The 24,013-nt window shown below is 52.6% G+C and overlaps 2 protein-coding genes across 3 annotated transcripts in view; both read left to right on the top strand.

Annotated features, from left to right (window-relative positions):
- The window catches only part of GOLGA3 (golgin A3), a 44,916-nt gene extending 27,872 nt beyond the window's left edge, over nucleotides 1-17,044 (top strand). The window contains exons 12-24 of one of the 2 annotated variants that reach the window (XM_044921068.1): nucleotides 391-468; nucleotides 1,226-1,489; nucleotides 1,955-2,049; nucleotides 2,791-3,007; nucleotides 4,945-5,088; nucleotides 5,663-5,860; nucleotides 6,702-6,818; nucleotides 9,406-9,545; nucleotides 10,144-10,276; nucleotides 10,506-10,628; nucleotides 11,954-12,118; nucleotides 13,004-13,167; nucleotides 13,765-17,044. In XM_044921068.1, the coding sequence (XP_044777003.1) occupies nucleotides 391-468; nucleotides 1,226-1,489; nucleotides 1,955-2,049; nucleotides 2,791-3,007; nucleotides 4,945-5,088; nucleotides 5,663-5,860; nucleotides 6,702-6,818; nucleotides 9,406-9,545; nucleotides 10,144-10,276; nucleotides 10,506-10,628; nucleotides 11,954-12,118; nucleotides 13,004-13,167; nucleotides 13,765-14,044 (2,118 nt within the window). In that variant the 3' untranslated portion in view covers nucleotides 14,045-17,044. Of the gene's footprint in view, nucleotides 1-390; nucleotides 469-1,225; nucleotides 1,490-1,954; nucleotides 2,050-2,790; nucleotides 3,008-4,944; nucleotides 5,089-5,662; nucleotides 5,861-6,701; nucleotides 6,819-9,405; nucleotides 9,546-10,143; nucleotides 10,277-10,505; nucleotides 10,629-11,953; nucleotides 12,119-13,003; nucleotides 13,168-13,760 lie in introns of both variants that reach the window. The other variant, XM_044921069.1, reaches the window with a different exon arrangement.
- Nucleotides 17,045-23,743: 6,699 nt separating this feature from the next.
- Nucleotides 23,744-24,013, top strand: part of ANKLE2 (ankyrin repeat and LEM domain containing 2) — a 25,072-nt gene continuing 24,802 nt past the window's right edge. Inside the window, exon 1 of the mRNA XM_044921046.1 lies at nucleotides 23,744-23,949. Within this exon, the coding sequence (XP_044776981.1) occupies nucleotides 23,763-23,949 (187 nt within the window). The 5' untranslated portion in view covers nucleotides 23,744-23,762. The remainder of the gene's footprint in view (nucleotides 23,950-24,013) is intronic.

The raw sequence follows: 24,013 nt of genomic DNA, 5'->3' as shown, positions 1-24,013 counted from the left end.
CTGGGAAGTAGAGTACAGGGGGCCTGTGTTTCCTCCGCAAACACTGCCCTGGGCCCAGTTGCTTCTCAGACAGGACACGAAAGCAAGTCGAGAAGCAGATGGTGCGTAGCTTAGGGGGATCGTGGGGACCTTCTGGACGAGGGTGAATTTGGTCTCACTGTTGGCTCAGTAAGAGGGATGCCAGCTGACGCCTGAGAAATGCAGACGTGGGTCTGGGGCGCTCTGTCACACTGGAGTCTTGCCTGTGTTGTTGTGAGGTCTCTGGAGGTTACAGTGTGGACTGAGACGATGATCCTACAAACGGAGGGAGGCGGGAATGGGGGCTGGCCTCCCTGTCTCCCTGGGAGCAGAGCGGCCTCAGTGAGGTCTGCGCGCGCGTGTCCTTTGTAGGTGGAGCACCTACAGCAAGAGGCCGCCACCCTGAAAAAGCAGACACAGAAAATAAAGGAGCAGTTTCTTCAACAAAAGGTAAAAATGTGTTGTTGGTTTTCTTTATACGCAGCAAGTGTGTGAAAAAAATCAACGTGTGGTTTAATCATTTCTCTAGAACAAAAGTGGTCAAGAGGAAGGCAACGTTTAGACCCCCTCAGTTGTTTTGTTTTGTCTTTTTTTAAAGGCACCGATCCTTAGCTGTGCTCTCACCCCTCCTATTTTAAGGTCTCAAGTCAGGGTGCCATTTCAGAATAGGGTTGGCATCTGTGATGCGATCTTGGCCTTTTGTCACGTCAGAGAGCGCATGCCGGGCTATGACACAGACTGACTTCTGTTAACGTGTCTTTGAAAAATTAGACCCTGATCTAGTGTTGAAGTAAGTCCTGGCTCATCCAAAGGGTGGGGGCTCACATTTTATGTGAGCGAAGCCGGTGTTGGCTGTTGGAGGAATGAATGCGAAGTGTCGCTAGCACCAGGGTTTTGAGAAAGGCCGACCCAAGGGAGAGCTAGAAGTCGTTCTGGATTTTGTTGCTGGGACGCAAGCCAGGGGAGGACCCAGCAGAAGCCTGGCAGCGCGGCTGAGGGGAGAGCACTCGCCAGGTGACACCTGTGTGCGGCGCCCAGACGTGTTCAGGTGTGTAAGGTGATGCTGTGCCTCCATGGATGGTGTCCTGGAGTTGGTGGAATATGTTATTCGTAGTCTAAAACACGTTCTGCCGCGGATTGGTGGTGAGCATTTTTGCTGAAGGAGACCGCACCTCGTGCTGGCTGCAGCCTCTGTCTTGCTGGGCAGGTGATGGTGGAGGCCTACCGGCGGGATGCCACCTCCAAGGACCAGCTCATTGGTGAGCTGAAGGCCACGAAGAAGAGGCTTGACTCAGAGCTGAAGGAGTTGAGGCAAGAGTTAATTAAACTTCAAGGGGAGAAAAAGTCTGTGGAGGTAGAACACGTGCGCTTGCAGAAGGAAGTGTCCCATGTCCATCAGCAGATGGCCGACCTCGAAGGGCATCTCCAGTCGGTGCAGAGGGAGCGCAACGAGATGGAGACGCACTTGCAGGTCTGGGATGCATTTGACTTTGAGGTTCTGCCAAACATGCCCAGGGGTTTCTTGTGCAGGGTGGAGGGCAGGACAGCCTGGAACAAGTCCGTCCTGGAAGGACGGGCAGACGGACAGGTTCCCCCCCGGAGGCAGCACGGGGCTGGAGGCCGTCAGCCGTTCATAGTTCACCCCAGCGGGTGCTGGGAGGGGCCTAGGGGGCTCTGGGAGGGGTGGTCCCTCGGGGACTGTGGACAGAGCCACAACCAAAGGCTGACCCGGGCGTTCCCTCCAGCACTCTGGACCGCTCTCAAGTGATCGCCTATAAAAGAGCAAACCTCTGTCAGGGTCCTCTCCAGAGCCCTTGTCCTTGAGGGTGACCCTGAACCGGCACCGTTGAGCCACAAGGAGCCTGGTCCTGAGAAGCAGGCTGCGGAGGGAGGACTTTGCTTTCCTCACTTTGTCTTTTCTTCCCTTCTTCTGAAGTCTTTGCAGTTTGATAAAGAGCAGATGGTAGCTCTTACAGAGGCCAACGAGGTGCTCAAGAAGCAAATTGAGGAGCTACAGCAAGAAGCCACCAAGTAAGTGGACCCGAGGCGTGTGCAGGCAGAAGGGGTGAGCGCGGGCGGCCTTGAGCTCTGTGGGGGACACGCAGCAGCCAAGGGCCAGGGGACTCTGAACACACTGTCAGTTGAGCCCTTGCTAAGGAGAGGGGACACAGGATGTACTTCTAGGCAGCCAGGGAAGTCAGATTCCAAAGTTAAGGCTGGAGAGGGGGTCCCGGCATGGTTTGGTGGCTGCCCGTGGTTAGTAGGCACTCCCCCTGTGAGCGTGCTCCATGCCAGGTGAGTGTGGCAGCGCCTGCCCCTCCCAGTTCCCCCCAGCAGGGCTGACTGCGTGTGTATCCCTCTTGCTGTGTGTATGCACAGCAGGTAGCCTTTTGGGGCCTTTAACCCCCATGGCATGTCTTGTGTCCTGCGTTCCTTTACTTTCGTCAGCTGGAGATTACTTGTGAGCTACGTTTTTGAGATTATTATTGCTATTCAAGAAGAGCACTGGCAGCGTTTGGAAGGACAGCAGTATTCTCTGATTTTCACGAGATCATTTAAGCGGCTCTGAGAGGGGAGCAGGGCAGAAGTAGGTGCAGTGCTGGGCTCTGTGAGGGCAGCCGACACCAACCCCACGTGCTGGATCTGGGCGGAGCGGCAGTTAGCCGGCGTGGGGCTGGGGGTGGGCAAGGACGAGCCTTTCCTCGGTGTTAGTGCCAGGACATCTTGTTGGAAGTGAGTTCAGACTCCTCTGTCCTGCCTGCCACACCCTAGGGCCATCACAGAGCAGAAGCAGAGGATGAAGCGGCTGGGCTCAGACCTGAGCAGCGCTCAGAAGGAGATGAAGACCAAGCACAAGGCCTATGAGAATGCGGTGGGCATCCTTAGCCGCCGCCTGCAGGAGGCCCTTGCAGCCAAGGAGTCGGCAGACGCAGAGCTGAGCCAGCTGAGAGCCCAGGTGGCCGGCGGTAGCCGTGACCTCCCTCTGCACGTGGGTAACCCGTCTGCTCTCGGCCAGGCTGCCAGTGGTGCAGACTCAGTACTGGGGACTCGATGTGTTACAAACGTTCGAGAGTCTGGAGACCCGGGGCAGAACTAGCGCGTAGGCAGCCTTTCTGTAAAGTATTGTGTGCTAGCGACGTGACCAGGGGCTTGAACACTGCACAGACGTTCTCTCGATTCACCCCTGCTCGCCTGCGCACCGTCGCCTCCTCCCTCAGCCTCCCTGCCCGCTCCTGTCCTTCTCCACACCCCCTCCGTGTCTGGGGAGGGATTTCCTGAGTGCCCGTGTGGGAGGCTCAGGGGGAAGTATTTGGAAAGTCCAGGAAAGCTTTTTGGAGGAAAGAATCTTTGAAGTGGTCTTGAATAACAGGAGGTGTTGGAGTCCGGGGGGCACATCTCAGCAGGGGAGTGCTGTGCATCTCGAGGGCACGGTGGGCCCCTGCGGGGGTGGGCTGGTGTGAGATGGAGGGCTGACTGGTGGCTCGGGCAGCGTGAGACCTCACTCTTCTATGGTGGGACACTGACGGGCGGTGGCTGAGCACAGCCGAGGCCAGGCGAGGCTGTGTCCGGGAGACCACGTGGGCTCTCCTGCCATAGCTGAGATGGCCGGGCCATGTGAAGGCTGCAGAGCGGCCAGTGGGACAGGCCACTGATGGCTTGTGGTCACTCAGGAGGGGAAGCTGTGAGCCGGCGGGGCAGGCCGGGGCCAGCGGAGGGAGCAGCACCCAGTGTCCAGCTTGAGGGTGGTTGCAGCGGGCTCTGCTGCCAGGAATCAATCGGGGGAGGCAGTCGGTGTGGGCCAGAGTGGGCCGGGAGTGGCTGTAAATACTCAGACTCGAAGGAAGAGGGACCCTGCACGTGGTGAGGGGCATGGGCTCTGCTCTTCCTGCTGTTACATCATGAGGCAGAAGCCTTTTGCTCTGCATTATTTTTTAGGATAAATGGGCGGATGTCCTCCTGGAGGAGGATGGAGGATGGGCCCTGGGCTTGCAGGGCATTTTTATTCGTGTGATGAAGGCTGCCAGAGCCCCCCGAGTGTCCCCGAGTCCTTGGTGCCCCACACCCTGCCGTCTTTGGCCAGCATCAAGTTTTACCCAACTGCATTAATTTGCTTTTTGTTTATTCCTACCCAGCATTTCATTTGTGTTTAGCAGTTGTGTTTCTTACTAAGTGAAGTTTGTCTTGATCTTCTCTCCACGTAAGAATTTATTAGTGGGAAGCCATCATGGCACGTTTTCTTACCAAATTAGGTAAACTTAATACTTCTTTTACCTAATTACTTTATAAAATAGCGGGGGGGGGGGAACTTTTATTAAGTTGCAATTTCCCTTCAACCTAGAAATATTTCTCTGCTTCTTTTTTGATTCTTTGGCTTCTCTGGTGTCAGGGATCGACTGTAAATGCCCCGGGGAGCCTGTCCCCCCCCCCCCGCCCCCCAGCACTGCAGCCTCAGAGCCAGAGTCCTGGTTTGGTCTGTGCTTCACCACTTGTAAAATGGGGCCTTCGGCAGGCTACTCACCTTCTTGATTCTCAGTAAAGTGAGGCCAAAATGGAGTAAACAGTAGAACCTCCTTGGTCAGAATGGCTCCGTGAAGAAACGCACACGAAGCGATCAGAGTAGTGGCTGCACCACCCAGCAAGCATGAGCGTGAGCACACACGTGGGGTGTTAGTTCTGCCGCGCCTGGTACAGCTTGCTTGCCACAGATAGTAATTCATCGTTCTTAGTTGTGAGCCAGAGTTTTTCTGTATTTTCAAAGCATTTAACTCGGGGGAGGGAAGTACGGTAGGACCGCAGCGCCTGTCGAGCATGGTCAGCAGGCTCATGCGGTGGGTGCGATGCAGCCCTGCAGGGAGGGAGGTGAGTGCCTGTCACATGCCGTATTGAAACCCATGACCAAATCCGCCTTCCCGTCCTGGCTGTTAGGAGAGAATCCAGGCTCTGGAGGCAGAACTGCAGGCTGTTGGCCACAGCAAGACGATGCTGGAGAAGGAGCTCCAGGAGATTATCACACTGACCAGCCAGGAGCTGGAGGAGTACCAGGAGAAGGTGCTGGAGCTGGAGGACGAGGTAGGCCGAGCTTCGTCCTCACACAGCGGGACGAGCCTCACTGCCCCCGTGCAGCTCAGGGGCAGAGAGAAGGGCTCCTGGAGAGGCAGAACTTGGCCTGTAGCTCAGCCTGCACTGTGCTTCTGTGCGCCGTCTGACCACTTGTCTGGGTCCCTCTCACCGCCCCCCCCTTATTGAGGCTCCCCACACGCTCTCTTGAGCACCCCTCTGGTGTGGTGGTTGTCAGAGTGTTAGGATGAAGATGTCCCCAGTAAGAACACTCTGGTTGCAAATAATGAGAAAACCTGTTCTTTAAAATAACTTCACGTCACTCTCGGGCCCAGAGAGGCTGTGGCTTCAGATGATGCTACGCGTGGCAGTTGGTGATGTCACCAAGGGCTCTCCACGGGGTCCCAGGCTCCTCAGGAGAAAGCCGGGGGGGCTGGGAGCTGGGGTGTGCTGCATCTGCTGCAGTCCTGGGGTGGTCTGTTGGAGCTTCTTGGTGCAGTTGTTCTATTTCCGGTGTCGGGGAGCTTAGCTCCATTAGCCAGAACAGGTAATTATGTAACTTCACAGTGGTTTTGATCTGTTTCAGCTTCAAGAATCTAGAGGCTTTAGGAGGAAGATAAAGCGCCTTGAGGAGTTGAATAAAAAGTTGGCCCTTGAGTTAGAGCATGAGCGAGGGAAGCTTACAGGCCTGGGGCAGTCCAACGCAGCTCTGCGGGAACACAACAGCATCTTAGAAACAGCTTTGGCCAAGAGGGAGGCAGACCTGGTTCAGCTGAACCTCCAGGTACTCAGACCCTTTGCCGGAGGCAGGGGACTCGCTTCGGGATAGGTGGCTCTCGGTCTGGCGCATGTCGCCTCACGCAGCGGTCCCAGCCGCCCGCAAGCAGAGTGCTGCCCCGTCACAGAGACTCAGAACAGGGAGGATCTGGTGACATATGAAGCCCACCTTGCAGCTCTGTGGGGTGGGGCAGAGCTGGGAGCTCCTAATGCTCCCCCTTACCGAGGTATGGAGGCACTGTGCCCCGCCCGTTAGCTTCCTGGTGGGTAGGGGACTCCCTACTCAAGCTGGTCCCACTGTTCATAAGAGGCTCTTCCCTGTGTGATGCAGAGCTGGGATTTGAACCTTGGTGGGGCTCTCTCTCCGGACCCTGTTCTGGGCTCCGGCTCTGCAGCCTCTCTGGGGCTTGGGGAGGAGGCCTGGCACTTCAGAGCCCTCTTCGAGGGGCAGTCAGCGGCCAAATCCAGCCCCCGTCTCAAATTATCCAGCCGTTAGAGAGCTTATAAACTTTTATTTGTCACTGGTTCCCACCCTTGCCGTATCTGGTGGCCTCATCCATCTGCGTTACCTGCCTCACCAGGGAAGTATTTGTGTTTCGAAGCCCCGATTACAGGTAACCTTTGGGTGCTTGCTCTGTGCTTGAATACGGCCATATGACTTGACTGCCATCTCAGACTTCACGTTCTCCAGAGATGGAATTCTCCCTCCTCCGCTACCTTGTGCGCCTGTCGGTAATGCATCGTGTTGTGTGCCACCATCCTGCCAGGTTCCCCACGTGGCACTGGGGCCCCACAGGCCTTCGAAATCTGAGTCCCTCCTCACTCACTGCTCCGGTGATGTGCTATAGGTGCAGGCAGTCTTGCAGCGGAAAGAGGAGGAGGACCGCCAGACGAAGCAGCTCGTCCACGCCTTACAGGCTGCGCTGGAGCGAGAAAAGGCCACCGTGCACAGCCTCAAGGAACAGGTGTGTGACCAGCTTCCCACTGGCTCTAAATTGCAACTTCAGAGCCTGTCGGAATGCAGTTTTTCTAAAAACTGAGTATGTGCACGCTTGACGCCTCACTTCCCTTCCAGGAATTTATTGTACAGATATCTTTGCTGATGTGTTCTGAGAACGATGTCATCACAGCCTTGGTGACAGTGAGCAGCTGGAGGGGGCCCTGATGTCCATCCATAGGAGAGTGGACTTGGATTAACCCAGATGCAGTCACATGGGCCTAAGATGCACGCACAGAGCCGTGTAGAGACGTATTTGCTGGAGAACAATGTCGCACACGTAGTGTTGAGTTAAAAAAGCAAACTGCAGAACAATAGCTGACCCCATTAGCGTTAAAAGAGCAATGGAGGAAGAAGGTTGCATGCACTCTTTGCCGTTTCCTGCCTGGCTCCTTTCCATGCTCAGGGGTTCACCAGTGCATCAGGTCAGTCTTCCAGCAGAGAGGCCTGTCCCACTGCTCCTGTGAGCTGGAATAGACCTCAGCTCCTGTTTCCCACCATGGTGCCGTGTCTGTTACTCCTCATCAGAACATAAGCTTCATGGCTTGAGGGCCGTGACTCATTTACCCTCATGTCCCCAGTGCCTGGCACCGAAGAGATGTTCAGAATGTGTTTGCTGTGTGCAAGGGTGCATGTCACATCCTTTAAAAATGTTTCCGTGATGATATAACAGGTAGAAAGAAAGAAATCGTTCTTCATTTTTTTGGGTGAGACAGTAAAATATTTTTTTAAGATAGTACAGTTTTAAGATCTGTTAAGAACATGTTACTATGGGGACACCTGGGTGGCTCAGTCAGTTGAGCATCTGCCTTTGGCTCAGGTTCTGGGATCGAGTCCTATGTTGGGCTCTGTGCTCAGTGGGGAGCCTGCTTGGGATTCTCTCTCCCTCTGCCCCTCCCCCCCACATGCATACATGCGCACTCTCTCTCAAAAGAAGAACTTGTCACCATGAACAGACCCCCGTTTGCCTTGTCTGGTTGGTTTTTATACCTTGCGTGGAGTTGAGCTGAGTCAACTACCCTCCCTACTTTTCTACCCCCCAATTCCTATCTTTTGCTCACTTACTAATTTTATTCTCCCTTTAATGAAGTTGAATTTTATTCTCCCTTTATTCTCTAGTTAGCAGGACTGACAGAGCTAGACTCTGCTGATTGACACTTTCAGTTCCTTCATTCCCTGTCTGCTTGGAAAGGGATTTTTTTTTTTCTTTTTTTTAAAGATTTTATTTATTTATTTGATGGAGAGAGAGACAGGAGAGAGGGAACACAAGCAGGGGAAGGGGGAGAGGGAGAAGCAGGCTTCCCGCTGAGCGGGGAGCCCGATGCGGGGCTCGATCCCAGGATCCTGGGATCATGACCTGAGCCAAAGGCAGACGCTTAACAACTGAGCCACCCGGGCGCCCAGGATATTTATTTTTTCTAAGTATGATATTAAACAGTACACAGAGATATAGTTAGAGCAATTTCATAGTGTAAGGAAATTTGTGAATAGAAGTGCTGGGGAAAATGATGGATATGTGACCTTGGCTTCTTTTTTTTTTTTTTTTTTTCTTTTTAAGGGCAGTAACTGTGAACTGTCCTCATTTATGTCTCTAAATGCATTTCATGAAATTATCTGGACTGTTTGAACAGTACATGCTAGTAGTAAAAAGTAAAAAAAAAAAAAAAGTCATAAAGATTGAAGTACAGATCATCTTGAATTTGTACCTGGTGATAAACCACTGTTAACATCTTCTGTTGGAGTTTTGTTTCCTTATTTATAAGAGTTTTTTCTATATTTGACTGTCGCATATTATAAATATTTTTATTAAACTTTTATTTTTTTTAAAGATTTTATTTATTTATTTGACAGACGCAAGCAGGGGGAGCAGCAGGCAGAGGCAGAGGGAGAAGCAGACTCCTTGCCAAGCAGGGAGCCCGATGCGGGGCTCGATCCCAGGACCCTGGGATCATGACCTGAGCTGAAGGCAGACGCTTAACCGACTGAGCCACCCAGGCGCCCTTTATTAAACTTGTAAAAAATGAAGTCCCTGCTTGTGCAGTTAGATAAGAAAACCGAGTTACTGGAAAGGAAACTGGAAGATTTTGTTATATTCTGAGAATTTGCTGGTCTCAGAAACCTTGAGAGAAACTATCGTTCATCATGAAAAGACTACTGTGTCATAAAATGGATAGTAATCAGTAGCTTTACTGCAGTTACTTGGTGTGATGGAAGGATATGTTCCTCCCCAAAAACATAAACTAGGACTGGATTTAACAAGAAATAGACAGATATACCTGAGGAGGACAATCGAAACTATTTAGACCAAGGAAACCTTGCATGCATTTGTTCGTTCAGCAGATCCTGGCGGCCGGCTGTATGTCGCCTGCCTGCGTGCCAGGCATGTGTTAGGGCTTCAGTCCGTTGGGAGCTTAAGAAGCTTTGGAAGAAACAACTGCAGGAGCAGCTGGGACGCGGGTGGGGCTGGCAGTAGCTCTCTTCGCAGACATCACATCGGGCGTGTTCTGTGTGGTTCTTGCCTCTGTCCTTGGTGACGCGGGTTTTTGTTGTTGTAGGTCGCTGCCGCCAAGGCGGAAGCAGGACATAACCGCCGCCACTTCAAGGCTGCCACCTTGGAGCTGAGTGAGGTGAAGAAGGAACTGCAGGCCAAGGAGCAGCTGGTGCAGAAGCTGCAAGCTGAGGCCGAGGGTCTCCAGTGAGTGCCAGGCGGGCAGAGGGCTGGGTCAGTGCCACGGCCGGGGACGGACGGGCAGGAGCGCCACCACGTCTTCTGGTTAGGACCTTCAGCACGTTCAGGTCACCTGGGTTTTAGCAAATCTCTGAGCACTCTGGAGGCAAATCTAAGAAGGAGAATGTATCCGATCCCTGTCTTAGGAAGCCTGCAGCTCAGCTCCGAAATTTCCGGCCTGACATGGCTGTCCCCACTCCACACCTGAGGGTCCTTCACCAGGAACAGAGAGCCCTGTGTGAGGGGCACATGTCCCGAGGGCTGTGCCCCACCACCGAGGTTCACTGCAGCCTCCAGTTAGGGCAGCCTTGAGCTGAGCACATGTAGGGGTGCGTGTTGGGAGCTTTTCTCCCATTGTAATCCATAAAATGGGCTAGCAAAATGTCCTTCCCGGGGCTTTTGTGAGGATTCGTCACGACAGAGCACTACAGAGCTCCTAGAACAGTCGCCGCCCAGAGTGAGCAGTGTGTGAGTTTCTGTCACCCCGATGGATAATGTTCAACCGAGCACACTTTGTGGTAGGGTTAGGGTGCTGTGATTTCATGCTTCCTTGTTTTTATGCTAGGATTCAAGAGGGGAAACATTCCCAGGAAATAGCACAGTTCCAGGAGAAGCTGGAGGAGGCCCGGACCCAGCTCCAACTCCTGCAGAAGCAGCTAGACGAGCAGCTGAGCAAACAGCCTATAGGGAACCAAGAGGTGACCTGCCTGGGAGGCTTTGCATTTCCACTTAGCGGGACTGACAGAGCTAGACTCTGCTGATTGACACGTCAGTTCCTTCATTCAGTCCCTGTCTGCTTGGAAAGGGATATTTATTTTTTCTAAGTATGATATTAAACAGTATGTAGATATATAGTTAGAGCAATTTTGTAGTGTAAGAAAGCCACTTTAAAATTCTTTTGGTCATGTGACTTTCTCTCTCCTCTAGATGGAAAATCTCAAATGGGAGGTGGAGCAGAAAGAAAGAGAAGTCCAGTCCTTGAGGCAGCAGCTGAACTTGACCGAGCAGCAGAGTAAGAAGGAACTGGATGGAATACAGCAGTTATCACAGGTATGTGCTGTGTAAAGGCCCTGGGGCAGAAAGTCAGAGACCGCACCTCACAAGGTGCTAAGTGCATGACGTGAGTTACCCCAAACGAATGCTTCCACCAAACCATTTTGCAGGCATTATCCGTTTCAGAACGAAGGCCAGGTCACACAGCCGAAGGAGGCCAAGCCCTAGCGCTACGTACGCCCTGGGCTGAGCTCTGTGAAATGTACCAGGAATGGGATCTGACACAGCCTAGTCAATGAGGCAGTACATGTGAAAAGTTCACCAGTCTGTGATGCACTTTTCCACAAAGAAACCTGTGTGCGGGCTTGACCACTTGCGCAAAGGATCAGAGAGAGAGAGCTCTCGCCAGGATTCCTACTTGTGGATGGCTGGCTTGAGTAACAGGATTGATTTATATTCTTTCTTCCTAATGGTGAGGCTTATTCCAGTAGCTGACCTTGGAATGTATGTATTACATACATTTATTTATGTATGTATGTATAGATTTTATTTATTTATTTGACAGAGAGACAGCGAGAGAGGGAACACAAGCAGGGGGAGTGGGAGAGGGAGAAGCAGGCTTCCCACCGAGCAGGGAGCCCAGTGGGGAGCTCGATCCCAGGACCCTGAGATCATGACCTGAGCCGAAGGCAGACGCTTAACGACTGAGCCACCCAGGCGCCCCTGTAAAAATATATTTTGAAACTAAGTCATCCTACCACCCAAAGAGGAGCACAATTAATGTTTTCATGGCCCCTTGTTCTATCCATGTAGTTTTTTTTATTATTGAGATTGTACAGTGTAATTTTTTGTGCTTTTATTTTTTTAATTAATTAATTATTTATTTATTTAAAAGATTTTATTTACTTATTTGACAGAGAGAGACACAGCGAGAGAGGGAACACAAGCAGGGGGAGTGGGAGAGGGAGAAGCAGGCTTCCCGCCGAGCAGGGAGCCCGATGCGGGGCTCGATCCCAGGACCCCGGGATCATGACCTGAGCCGAAGGCAGACGCTTAACTGACTGAGCCACCCAGGGGCCCCTGACCTTGGAATTTAAATGGACTCTTGGGATCCATTATAGACAGTGGACACGGGAATATTGCTGGTTCCTCGTCAGAGGCTCTGAAATTTGGGTAAGGACGTTGAGGATGTGACTTAATGGGACGCTGCCCAGCCCAGACCGTGGTGAGGAAATAGGCTGGCGTGGCAGCACCGCGTACAGCATCATAGAAAAGTTGCTGTTAGTTTCTAGCCCCTTAGACTTGTGACATACAAGCTAAGATCTTAGCAGCACAGGCAAGATCCTTTAGTTTATAAAAACGTGTGACTTCCCTTTCTTTAGAATATCAAAGCTGAGTTGGAGATGGTGCGGGACGATCTGTCCCTGACCCAGAAAGATAAATTCATGCTTCAAGCTAAAGTGTCAGAGCTGAAGAACAACATGAAGACTCTTCTCCAGCAAAACCAGCAGCTCAGACTGGACCTGCGGCGTGGCGCAGCGAAGACGGTACTCAGACCCCGCGCCTCCATCAGGTTCCCGGGCCCAAGGCACCCCTGCTGGGCGGGTGGCTGGGGTACTTACTGGTTACTCAGACAGGAAGTTCTGTGTAACCAACACTGAGCAGCTACTGTGTGCAGTAAAGGATGCTGGAGTCTTGTGCTTGGCAGCAGGCCAAACCCTTTTATCTTGGTGCCTTTTCCAAGAGCTCTTTGCTTCTTTTTATGAATCACGTATCCTTTTGTTGTAATACGCTTTATAAGCCACATGAGGGCTCGTTTGCTGGTCTTCACAAGAGCCCCTGGCCTGGTAGGTGAGCCAGCTGGGGCCAGCACTGCCAGATGGGCTTGGGGGCCTGGGGAGCCCCGCCCAGACCCTCTGTACCCAGCATTTGTTTCTCTGCTCAGGCCACGTAAATATTCTCCAGGTGCAAAGAAATCCCTCAGACTCAGAGGTTTATTTAGCACTGTTTGGCTATCTGTGGAAAAAGTTTGAAGTTCTAGAAAGGGGAGTTGTAGGAGTTAAAAATTGACGTATTTCTTAGGGATATGCAGGGTCAAGGCTGTGGTCTTTTGTGGAAAGCCCCCACAGTTCCCATAAGGGTGTTCTCGCTTGTGGTTTAGGTCGTCCTCCTGAGTAGCCAGCATTACGCTGTTTGTGCATGGTCACGTGCATTGGGAAGACGCTCACCCATTCAGCCAACATTCCCTGAACCCTCTGGCTGTCAGCTCTGCCAGCCTGGAAGCAGGGGGGCATGCCTTCCCCGAGGGCCCATCGTGAGCTAGGATGCCCTCTGGGAGCACTTGTTGTGATGATCGGGGACCGATAAGGGGAAGGTGTGGTTGGTGTCAGCCTCCAGGTGAGAGGGCTCTAACCATGTGCTTTTAAAAACAGAGAAAGGAACTGAAAGGCGAGGCCAGCTCTTCTGGCCCCGTGACGCCAGTGAAGATCCCTGACTGCCCTGTCCCGGCCTCCCTGCTGGAGGAGCTGCTGAGGCCCCCACCTGCCGTGAGCAAGGAGCCCCTCAAGAACCTCAACAGTTGTCTCCAGCAGCTAAAGTATGAACTGTGTTCTGTGTTCTCTCTCACTTGGGCTTTAAAAATAGATTGCGTGTTTAACTTGGAAGAATCCTGTTGCCAGCCCTGCGTGCCCCGAAGAGGCTGGGCAGGTCTGTGCTATGTGGGGTCACTCAGGCCCTCAGTCCCTGTCATACAGGAGGACTGCCTGGCGCTAGGTGACCCTTAGGAACCCCACACATAGCGCGAGGTTGTACTCCCAAGAGCCCGAGGCCAGTGTTTGCAGGGCGTGGCCCTGTGGGGACATCTTTCTGACCCTGTGAATGGAGGCCATGTGTAGGCCCTCAGTGCTGTCTCACCCACCCTCTCCCTGAGCACAGGCCCGTGTGTGCAGACCTCTGCACCTGCAGAGGAAACTGCTGAGCCCCATAAATCGTGTGACCCCCGGGGTGCTGCTTCCCAAGTAGACAGTTCTGTCAGCCACCCGAAGGTGCCGCAGATGAGCAGGATGCTGTCTGAGTCAGGCTTGTTAGGATCCGTGTTGGAGATGACCAGTTGCCTCTTGGGGAAGTAACAGCGTCGTTTCTGGCTCTCATTTGACTGGCCTGCATTCCTTGCTTCCCCTGTCTGCCCAGGCAGGAGATGGACAGCCTGCAGCGCCAGATGGAGGCCCATGCCGTCACCGTGCACGAGTCACTGTCCTCATGGACTCGGGGGGCTCCTGCTGCCGGTGCCGCTCCCCCGGGAGATCACGCCAACCCCAGGGGAGATACAGAGTGACACAGTCAGTGCAGGCTCTCCAGAGAGGCGCTCGGAGCAGCGGCCGCCGAGCACCCCCACTCCGAGTGCTTGTAACTACCCAGAGGAAGAATCTTTTATCAATATTATTTATTTGACTGTTTGCTCTGTGTTTTTCTAAGGGATGAAGTTTAAATTTTGCATCTGCCTTTTCAAGGAGTAAAAGAACTGAACAAGAGCCAAGGATTAGAGAAATACTAATTTGCACATCACAACTAGCTTTTCCCCTGAAATTCAGACCAAATGCTAGCAACCTAGTTTAGATCTCAGTGAGTTTCTGAATGTGTCTGAAGGGTTACTTGCGGGAGGAGGTCTCTGTTGAGTGACTGTAGCTGCGGCCCCCGGAGGGTGATGCCAATCCGTGGCCACCGGTGGAAACGCTGCATGACTGGGTCCCGCTTCTCTCTTTCCAGATTCCGAGAGAGCTTTAGCTCCCTGCAGAAACGAAACTTTATTTGCACCTTTGGTTTTTATTTTCAATAGCTATCTCACCATAGGATGTGTATATAAATACTGAAAATCATAAGCTAATCTTTAAAAAGTGTATTCCATATTATTTAAGAATGACCTGAATTGTCTTTTTATTGATCGCCTTTTGAAAATCTGCTGTCAGGAAGTAACATACATGTAGGATTTAGGGATGTCAGTCAGAAAATTATATTTTAAGAAATATAATTATTTTATTTACTGTACCTTCTAAAACCAAATATTCTTGGAGCGAAAAGGTTTTTTGTTTCAGTTTCACTTTATTTTTGAGAGCCTTGTCCTAAGTGCACACCCCACCCCATCTGACCCTTGACCCTGCATGGCCTCACTCACTTTGGCTGTCCCCTAGGCGGGCCTGGCGGCCATAAGGACACCAATCACCATGTGCTGGCCTGACATGGGAGATGGTTGGGGAGGGGTCACAGGAGAGGAGGGGGGAGAGGGACCAGGGCTCCCTGCAGGGCTCTGAGCCAGGTGCAAGGCTTCTCCAGGCCTCCTCCCCCCGTCCCCCCCCCAACCCCGGGCCCACATGAAAATATGTCCATCAGAGCCTGTGTGGTCATCAGTGGTCATCGGGGGACATGCTGAACTCATTGCGGTGACAGCCTTCAGAAGGTCCCGTAACCTCTCATCTGGAGGGTTTTCTAGAACGGGCAGGTCAGCTGTGTGAGAAGGCAGTGGAGGCCACCCGAGCTCTCCTGTAGGTGAGAGCCTGATTTGGAAGCAGGCTCCGTGAGCGTGGGAGATTTACTTGACTGTCTGTGACCCCAGAGGGCTGTAACTTTGTCCCCTATTGACCAAGAAATCTAAGCTGATAGTGAACTGTTGTCAGAGAAGAGAGGCCCCCGGTGCAGATCTGCTGGTCTGGAGATGAAGTTGGAAGTGTTACTGATCAGGCCAGATATGCTCGTGTCAACTTACTACTTACGTCTCTTTTGTGGAGAAAACGGTTTGATATTTTTAAGCTGTTTGTGTTCTCTTACGCTATTAGAAGGTAAATTGATAAGGTAGCATTAACCACAAAGATGCTTAGTGTTTAAAAAAAATTCCCTAGCAAGTATTGAAACTTCTGAAATACGTATATCACTTGTACAGGGTTAATCTTGAAATAATACTTGAAGACTTCATTATAAATATATCCTATTTTCATCTTAAGTTGGAAATCGTTTTTGACAAAATTGTTTTTGTACCATTAGAAAAGAAAAATCGTAACTTACATTCTTATTTATTTTGGGTGTTTCATCCTCAGTTTTAATTTTAAAACCAAGACATGACACTCAGCCTCATGCTGTGGCTACTTTCTCACTGCTGCTTATTGGAGGTCTCCCAGTGAAAGCCGGTCACTGTGCATTTTTTATTAGGAAAGCGTAAACGGATTCTGAATAATCTCAAGTGAAAGCAGATTTCTGTTCCTCACCCTGTTTCCCTCACGTCTTACTTGTGTCTGTGCACCTGCGGGCTTGTGCAGGCCTGCAGTAGCTGCGCCCCCTGCTCACCCCATCTTTCAGTTCCGTCAACACCAGCCTGCCTCTGGTCTGACCGCCCTGGCTGTCCCCACGCACTGTGATGTTTCTTGTGTGGCCTGCAGCTCCTGACCTGGGGCCCTTTTGTTCAAGCTGACACCACCTTTAGGCTTCTTAACAAGTCACTTGGAAGAGGAGGTTGGACTTTGAAATCACCTGCTTCTGATTTATTGAGGGTTATTATTATTTTTTTAATCTCTAAGGGACTTGATTGGCACTTCTACCTCCCGGGCTACATTCTGCAGTGAGTATCATTTGAAATATTCTGTTTGTGGGCAGAAGTGGGAATTTGGAATTTACTCATGGAAAACAACAGTCCAGTCGATTATTTACAGGAACAGGCTTGCTGTTACAGTATGTTTGTGTATATTATTCATCCTGTGTGATGAATACCGTATTTCTTGTTTCTCTTATGTTCCAAAAAAAAAGCTTATTGCAGTGTGGTTATCACTGATTTTTCCATGGAACACATTGGATAGATGCCACGGATCTTACGGATTTACATGGTTTTGTTCTACTGTTTGGAAGGTCTGACAGGCAAGGGTTTGATAGGCTTTTTCTCTGGCCTGGGTCCAGGTCATGGGACAGACCTGCTAGGAAGATTCTCATTACACTCTTTCTTAGTTTGAAGACTTCTCTTGGTGTGTAGGGTTACTTAGTGCAGAAGCCACGGCATATAGTCCTACTCCTATGAGTAACTTTTTAAATAGAAATGAAATGTCCTGTGTAAAGATTTCTAGTAGTGAAAGGGACCAGTATATCTGAAAGACAAATGTCCTGGAGCCTTCCTCAAGGACCCCTGTGACGTGTGAGACGTCCTGAGCCTTACGCAAACACGTTCCAGGCAAATCTGATTGTGTGGTGGTCTCAGGTTATAATAGGACCCTTGAAGGTAATGTTGTAGAGGGTCTAGAAAACTGGATGGCTTTAAGTTACTCATTTCTGTTAAAAATTTCCTCATGAAAGGGAGTCCTCAGGTTGGGGCTGTTAGGGAAAAGGTGTCACCATGCCCAACGAATTGTAACTTTAAAAAGCATGTTGATTTTTTATAAATTTAAGTGTGCTGGGGAATTCCTTAAATTTTGTGCAATAAACTATTTTTTGTTAAAGTTTTTCATATTTCATTGGGGGCCTTATTTTAATATATATAGTTTGCCGTATTTGGGAGTGAATTTAATCTTGGGTTGTTATAAACAGTTTAAATACTTGCCTCAAAAGAGCATTTTACTGTTCTGCTAAAAGATTCAGATGGGTGTGAAATCTAACTTGTGCTGCTTTTGACCATAGCAGAAGAATGGCAATGTGTTAGCCATGCCCTTCCCCGTAGCCCACGCTGCACCTGCTGCCACACGCAGGTGGGTACGAAGGAGAGGCGTTCTGCTGAGCGGACCGAGAGACAGGAGGGCAGGTGCCCTTTGGGCTGCGGGCATGTCCCCGAGCATGTCCCTGTACGGGGTGCTGCGTCCACCACTGGGCCCCACAGACTGTCACGGCTGACGACAGCTGGACCATTAATACTTCTCTGAGTCTCCCGTGTCATGGCCCAGTTTCCCCTCTTCCATCCATACTCTATTTTCAGAAGAGTTAGCCAGACGTGGAAAGTCTTCCGTTAAGTGTTCTCATTAATGACCAGCATGATAAAACTGTATAGAAAAGAAGTCAACTGGTGATCACAGAATGTGGTTTTGTGGCGGGATTTATGCGTTTCTTTCCTAGGACTCCGCTCTTATCAGCTTCCCTAAACAGGGGTCCGTTAACACACGCTGCACAGCCCAAGTGAAGATTGCTGACTGCTTCTTGTGTGGCCCTGACTCCCTGAAAGGGGGAGGATGCAATCTTTGTTTTCTCTGCAGTAATTAGGAAAGGAAGGGTCCTGTGTCCCTGAACTTTTTTCTTTTGCCTGTAAGGTTGCTAAACATTTGCAAGCACCAAACGAAGCATGCTGCACCCTCGGTGGTTGTACGGTGAGTGTTCAGGAGGGGCTGGGCACAGATCGGTGGAAGGTGCAGCGGGAATGTGTGCTGAGGGAAGGACCCAAGACTTACCACTGAGGGGGGTCCTGGTATTTAGAGATCACCAGGTCACTCAGAAATCTCCTACCTCGTGCAGATTATGTGGGAAATGCAAATAGGATTGTTTATGCTGCTACCGTCCGGTTTGATGGATAAACACAGGAGCTGTTGGAAGAACCTCCAAGCCTTTCCTAGATGAGAAGGAATTCTCAGCAATCAGCAACTTCTAAAACCAGAAGCAGCATTTACTGGAATTCTGCTTGCCTTCATGCATGTTCTCACTCAGGACAACGAATGTTGCAGATTCTGGTAAAAAGTATACTTTGACAACGTCTTTTCCTGGAAACAATGGGAGATACTAAACTGTGTTGGTCTTCCCCCCTTTTTTTTTTTTTTTGCCTGTTTGGTGTGGGGGTGGGCCCTTCTCGCATCCCAGCTCAACTCCTGGAGCTTGAGACGGCCAAGGGCTCGGGAAACAGCGCCATGACATCCCTTTGCAACAGCGTGCTTCCCAGCTCGGCTGGAAGTGTGTGGATCACGGCCCCATCTCGGCAGGAGGGCAGTGGCTCCGGGAAGCACCTGGAGGTTCTCATCCACACGGCCTGCAAACCGCAGGAGGAAATGGTCTGCGTGCTTTTCATGTATAGTCTGGGTCCAAACTCCACAGAGGGGGGGACGGTAGCCAGCTTAAAGGTATCTCACAGGACACCTCATTTTGTTTGTGAGCTTTATTTTTTTTTAAAGATTTATTATTTTTAGGGGCGCCTGGGTGGCTCAGTTGGTTAAGCGACTGCCTTCAGCTCAGGTCATGATCCCTGGAGTCCCAGGATCAAGTCCCATATCGGGCTCCCTGCTCCACGGGGAGTCTGCTCCCTCTGACCCTGGCCCCTCTCATGCTCTCTCTCTCTCTCTCATTCTCTCAAATTGACAGAGAGCAAGAGCACAAGCAGGGGGAGGGGTAAAGGGAGGGGAGAAGCAGACTCCCTGCTGAGCAGGGAGCCTGATGTGGCGCTCGATCCCAGGACCCGGAGATCGTGACCTGAGCTGAAGGCAGACGCTTAACCGACTGAACCACCCAGGTGTCCCAGAGATTTACTCATTTTAGAGAGAAAGCGGAGGGGACTGGGAGAGAGAATCCCAGGCAGACTGCCCACTGAGTGCAGAGCCTGATGACGACTCGGGGCTCCATCTCATGTCTCTGAGATCATGACCTGAGCCGAAATCAAGAGTCGGACGCTCAACTGACTGAGCCACCCAGGCGCCCATTTGTGAGCTTTAAATGTGCATTTGTAAAGACTTGATGGATATTTCAAAGTGATTTTTCTGGTACTTAAAACGTTGGTGTGTTGAAAGCTGACTGTCTCCTCTTCATCCAGAAAAACAGCACTTTCCCTTGACTGGCCTCTCTGTGTTAGTGATAGGCCAGCCCTGCCCACAGCTCCTTCTGCCTGTTTGGTGCCCCCTTCTGTCTCCAAGTCAGCTGAGAGCCCGGCTGGGCTCTGGAGCCAACCCTGTACCAGCCTCCTCCACTCTTGTCTGCAGTGTACGTTTGCTTGAGTTCAGAGCACAGTATGGCTGTCACACCGTCTGCAGTCTGGCCCAAATCAACCCTTCCAGCTTCTTAGTCCATTCAACATTAAGAGTTCTGTGGTACGCACTGGGCTCTCCACCAGTTACTCCTCCTCCGCTGGCTTCTGGCGGAGCCGGCAGGTGCATGCTCTGGGGCAGGAAGCTCAGCGCATTAGAGCCAGTGAAGTGTGTCCCTTCTGGGCCAGGGCCCTGACCGCGGGTCGCATAACCCCCACCATGGCGATAGCATGATGGTGGCCATGCGGCAGCAAATAGGAGCAAGAAATAAACCTGGTTCTCTCAAGCCTCTGGAGACCTGGGGGAACTACTACGACATGATCAGTTGGGGCTCAGGAGCGCCCCATGCCTTGCTGGGACATCTGGCCTGCTTCCCGTGCCTAGTGCCACCCCTGCCTCGCCTTCACGCACAAGACGCGTCTGAGTGCTTGTGGCTGTCACGCACGATACCAGAGATACGGCTCTCCAGAGCGAAGCAGCCTGGTTTGTGGCATCTGGTGATTCCTAGGTGTGAATACCCTTCCTGGGCAGAGCTGAAGCTCCCGACATGATGTCTTTGGAGCTGGGAAGGGGTGTGGGCTTTCCCAGGAGACTCCAGCACATCGCTGACTGTCCCTGAGGGATGTGACCATGAGCAGAAAGCACACCTAGCTCGACTCCTTCATAAAACCTTCGCTAGTCCCCAACCCACTGTGCTCCTTCCCCGTGTACATTTACATATAGGGAACTAAGCTTATGCCATATAGTTATTTCTGGAGAGTCCCTTCTTTTCCTACTAGATTAGGGGGCATCAGGGGCTGGAGGACAGTACTGTGTATCCCACTCAGCAAGTGAGGTGCGTTGAACAGATGAGCCTTAAAGTCAGTGACTTTGAAGAGATATGTAAAGAAGTACCAGTTGGGGGATTTTCTTCCTTGCTCACTTGGTGTAGAAATGGTGGCAGAACACTTCAAATAGAGCAGATTTATGAATTAGGGATAAATAAATACCTTTATTGAAGACCTCTTAAAATTCAGAAAGATTGTGACAGCCTTGTGTGGAATAACCCTTTGCTAACCTGCACATGCAATTTCCAGGCTCCCCTGCCAGCCAGGCTTCCTTCTGGGCTCCGCTGTGCCCTCTGCGAACGGTCCCAGCTGCTTCCTGCTCTGACTGTCCCTTGTCACTCCCAGACTACCTGGCATGGGCTGCTTCCCTGGCTAGACCCCCACCACAAGTAACATCATGTGTGGCTGGACTGCCCATGCTTTCCCTTCTCTTGTTGAAGGGTACTCATGACACGTGAAAACGAGACTTTCTCAGTCGTTGACGGATACCGTTCCTGGCCCTCTCGTGATCTGGGATCAGAAATGGAGTTCGGGATTAGGATAGGAGTTAGACAAACTACAATTAGGAATTAGATCAAACCTCTGCTCCTGTCAGAGAAGACCATCAGTTCTAAGCTTAATTTCTGTTCATTCGGAAATCCACTTGGAAATCCACTTCTACCTCAGTGGTACATTGTGGTCAGTAATAGGGTTGGCTTCTTAACGTTGGAACTGTTTTTCCTCATGATTATCCCACTCTTACTTCAAATGTAGTCTGCATTAGACAGTGGTGAGGAGGATCCCGCCGTCGTAGGATCCCTGTTGGTCGCTGGAGTCCCAGAAGATCCCGTATCAACATTACTGGTTAGGCTGGTAAAGCTGCTTGAAGAGACCCCAAAGTTCAGTGGCTTAAATGAGGGAAGTTTCTCTTTCATACAACAGCCCAAGCATAGAAACGGGACCAATTGGGGCAGTTTCGTGGTGCCATCTATGTCTGGCATAATCTGTGACTTCCACCTGTGGCCTAGGACAGCGGCTCCAGGCCCCGACTTCCTATGTGCCTTTCCCACGCCCTTGGAAGGCATGTTCTGTGCCCTCGTTGAAGGGTGCAGCTCGCCAGCTCCACAGACCACACTGTCTGTTGCCTCTCTGTAGTCCCTGGGCCACAGGATGTGGTTTTTCGCCAGGCAGCAGTATGTTTGTCATTAAAAAGTGGAGGATGGCTGCTGCTGGCCACAGCCTCTGCCCCAATCCACAATCTGGCTGGTCCTCTCCCAACTACTGGGATTCGTGATTACTATACCAAAATCCCTTATGATAGGGGAGGACCCTGCTACCTCATGAAGGCCCAGGCAGGTAACTTATGCCTCGTAAACTATGAAAACGGTCATAGCAGCTAACAGTTACCACGCCCTTACATAGGGCGGCTGTGTGGCAAGGACTGGCATGTTAATCCTCGCCTCTGAGACAGGGGTGATTATCATCCTCCATTTTACCACTGAGGAAAATGCAGCATAGGGCAACTAGGTAATTCATCCAAAGTTACCCAGCAGGGAGGGGGGCAGACAGGGTACCAGCCCAGGCAGTCTGGCCCAGAGCCGGGTGCTCTCATCCACGCAATGGCACACGTCTGTAAAAAGGTCAAGAGGCCCTGGGTGACTCCGTTGGTCGAGTGCTGGGCTCTTGATTTCAGCTCAGCTTATGATCTCAGGGTCGTGAGATCCAGCCCTGTGTGGTAGGCTTGGGATTCTCTCTCCCTCTGCCCCTACCCCCGACTCGTGTGCGATCTCTTAAATTAAAAATCTTAAAAAAAAAGATTGGGGAGCTGCTGGGGACAGATGTCTGTTTTCAGGATACTTAGCACTTAAAAACAAGAAATGGCAAGATTTCATTCAAGCAAGGCACTCTTCCTTTTTAAATATACACAAAATTTAGTTAACCAATACTTTTAGCGTCCAGTTTGGTGAGTTCTGGCAACCACCCACCAGTGTGTACCCAAGCAAGACATGGAGCGTTTCCTTCACAGTGACGGCGCTCTCATGCCCCAGCTGGCCGCCCACCCAGGGGAGCCTCTGCTCGGACTTCTGTCGCCACGAGCCTCGGCGGTTCTTGAGACTCGGACAGATGGAACTGCACAGTACGCACTTTTGTGGGGAGGGGTCCTTGCGCTTAGTACGGTTCTCAGACTCATCCCTGCTACTGCTGAATATCGTACGCACCAGAGGAACGTCAAGGACAGCGCCCCGGCTGGGCGCGTCCTGCGGGGGACGTCCGCCCTCATACCTGAGACTGCCCGGCTGAGCCGCGGGGCGGGAGGTGCGCCCAACTTCGTGGGGAACCGCCTCGCTGTCCCCGGAGAGCGCAACTCCTCCCAGCGCACGAGAAGGCCGCAACGACTGCCCATTCCCACCAAGAGTAACAGCCCTGGGGGGGAAAGCAGCGCTTCACTGTGGGTTTAATCTGCATTTCACTCACCCTCAGGTTTTGGGCCCAAAGCACTGTCAGCACTACCCCGTTAGGTGTTTTCACCAAGAACGTCACATTTCTTCCGGGTTTTTATTTGTCCCATTAAAAAAACTGTGAGTTACAGTAAGATTCACCCTTTACGTCCACGTCTCAGTTCTGACAAGCACGTGGAGCGCTTCCCTCGGCCCCTGCAGTCCCCCAGCCCACTTCCCACAGGCGACCCCTCCCGGGCCCCTGCGCCAACCGCGGGGAATCCCGCAGCCCGGACCCTGCCCGCACAGCGCCCGCACAGCGCCCGCACAGCGCCGGCACAGCGGCTCGCACGCACTCCCACGGGAAGCCCTCCGCGCGCGCAGGGCTGCGGCCGGGGAGGCCGGCGGCGCGGCCACCGGGGAACGTCTCCCCCGAGCACACGCCGCAGCCGCCGGGTCTCCGGCTTGCTTAGGCAGAACCCTGTTCTACACCCGCGCGCCGCCAGGAACTCTGCTGTGTCCCAGCGTGTCCAGGAGAACCAGCGAAGTCCGACTCTCCCGAGGGCCTTGGCTGCGCCGACCCCGCGAGCAACCGTTCCCGCTGAGCCCCGGGCCGCCCCCCGGACCTGCCCTATCTCCGGCCGGTTCCGGGAGCCCCCCTTCCGCAGCACGCCGCGGCCGTGGAGGCCGCCCGCCTCAGGACCCCGCGACCCGAGCTGCCCGCGCCACTGCCTGCAGGCGCGCTCGACCGCCCCGCGCCGTCAGGGGCTGGGGCCCCGGCCACGCTCCCTTGCCAGGCCACCGGGCGCGGCGGCGAGCGGCCCGCCCCGCGCGTGCGGTCTCGGCCCCGCACCGGCCACCCCGGTGTGCGACGCCATCAGGCAGTGGCGCGGGCAGCTCGGGTCGCGGGGTCCTGAGGCGGGCGGCCTCCTCCACGGCGGCGGCGGCGGCGGCGGCGGCGACGGCGGCGGCGGCCGGGCGGCGGCGATGCTGTGGCCGCGGCTGGCGGCGGCTGAGTGGGTGCCACTGGTCTGGGAGCTGCTGGGCGCCTCGGTGCTGCTCATCGCGGTGCGCTGGCTGGTGCGGCGGCTGGAGAAGCGGCCGCGGGGCCTGGGCCGGAGCGGGCCTCCAGCCCCGCCGCCCGGCGCGCCCACGAACTCGGCCTTAGACCCAGGTGAGGCCTGTCCGCCGGTGGGCCCGCGTCCCTCCCGTCGCCGCCCTGGGCGCCCCCCCCCCCC

Source organism: Neomonachus schauinslandi, chromosome 14 (genome assembly GCF_002201575.2).
Source record: "Neomonachus schauinslandi chromosome 14, ASM220157v2, whole genome shotgun sequence".
In the NCBI taxonomy this organism is placed as follows: Eukaryota; Metazoa; Chordata; class Mammalia; order Carnivora; family Phocidae; genus Neomonachus; species Neomonachus schauinslandi.
The sequence above is the reverse complement of the archived record's forward strand: the minus strand, read 5'-3'. Positions and strand labels throughout refer to the sequence as shown.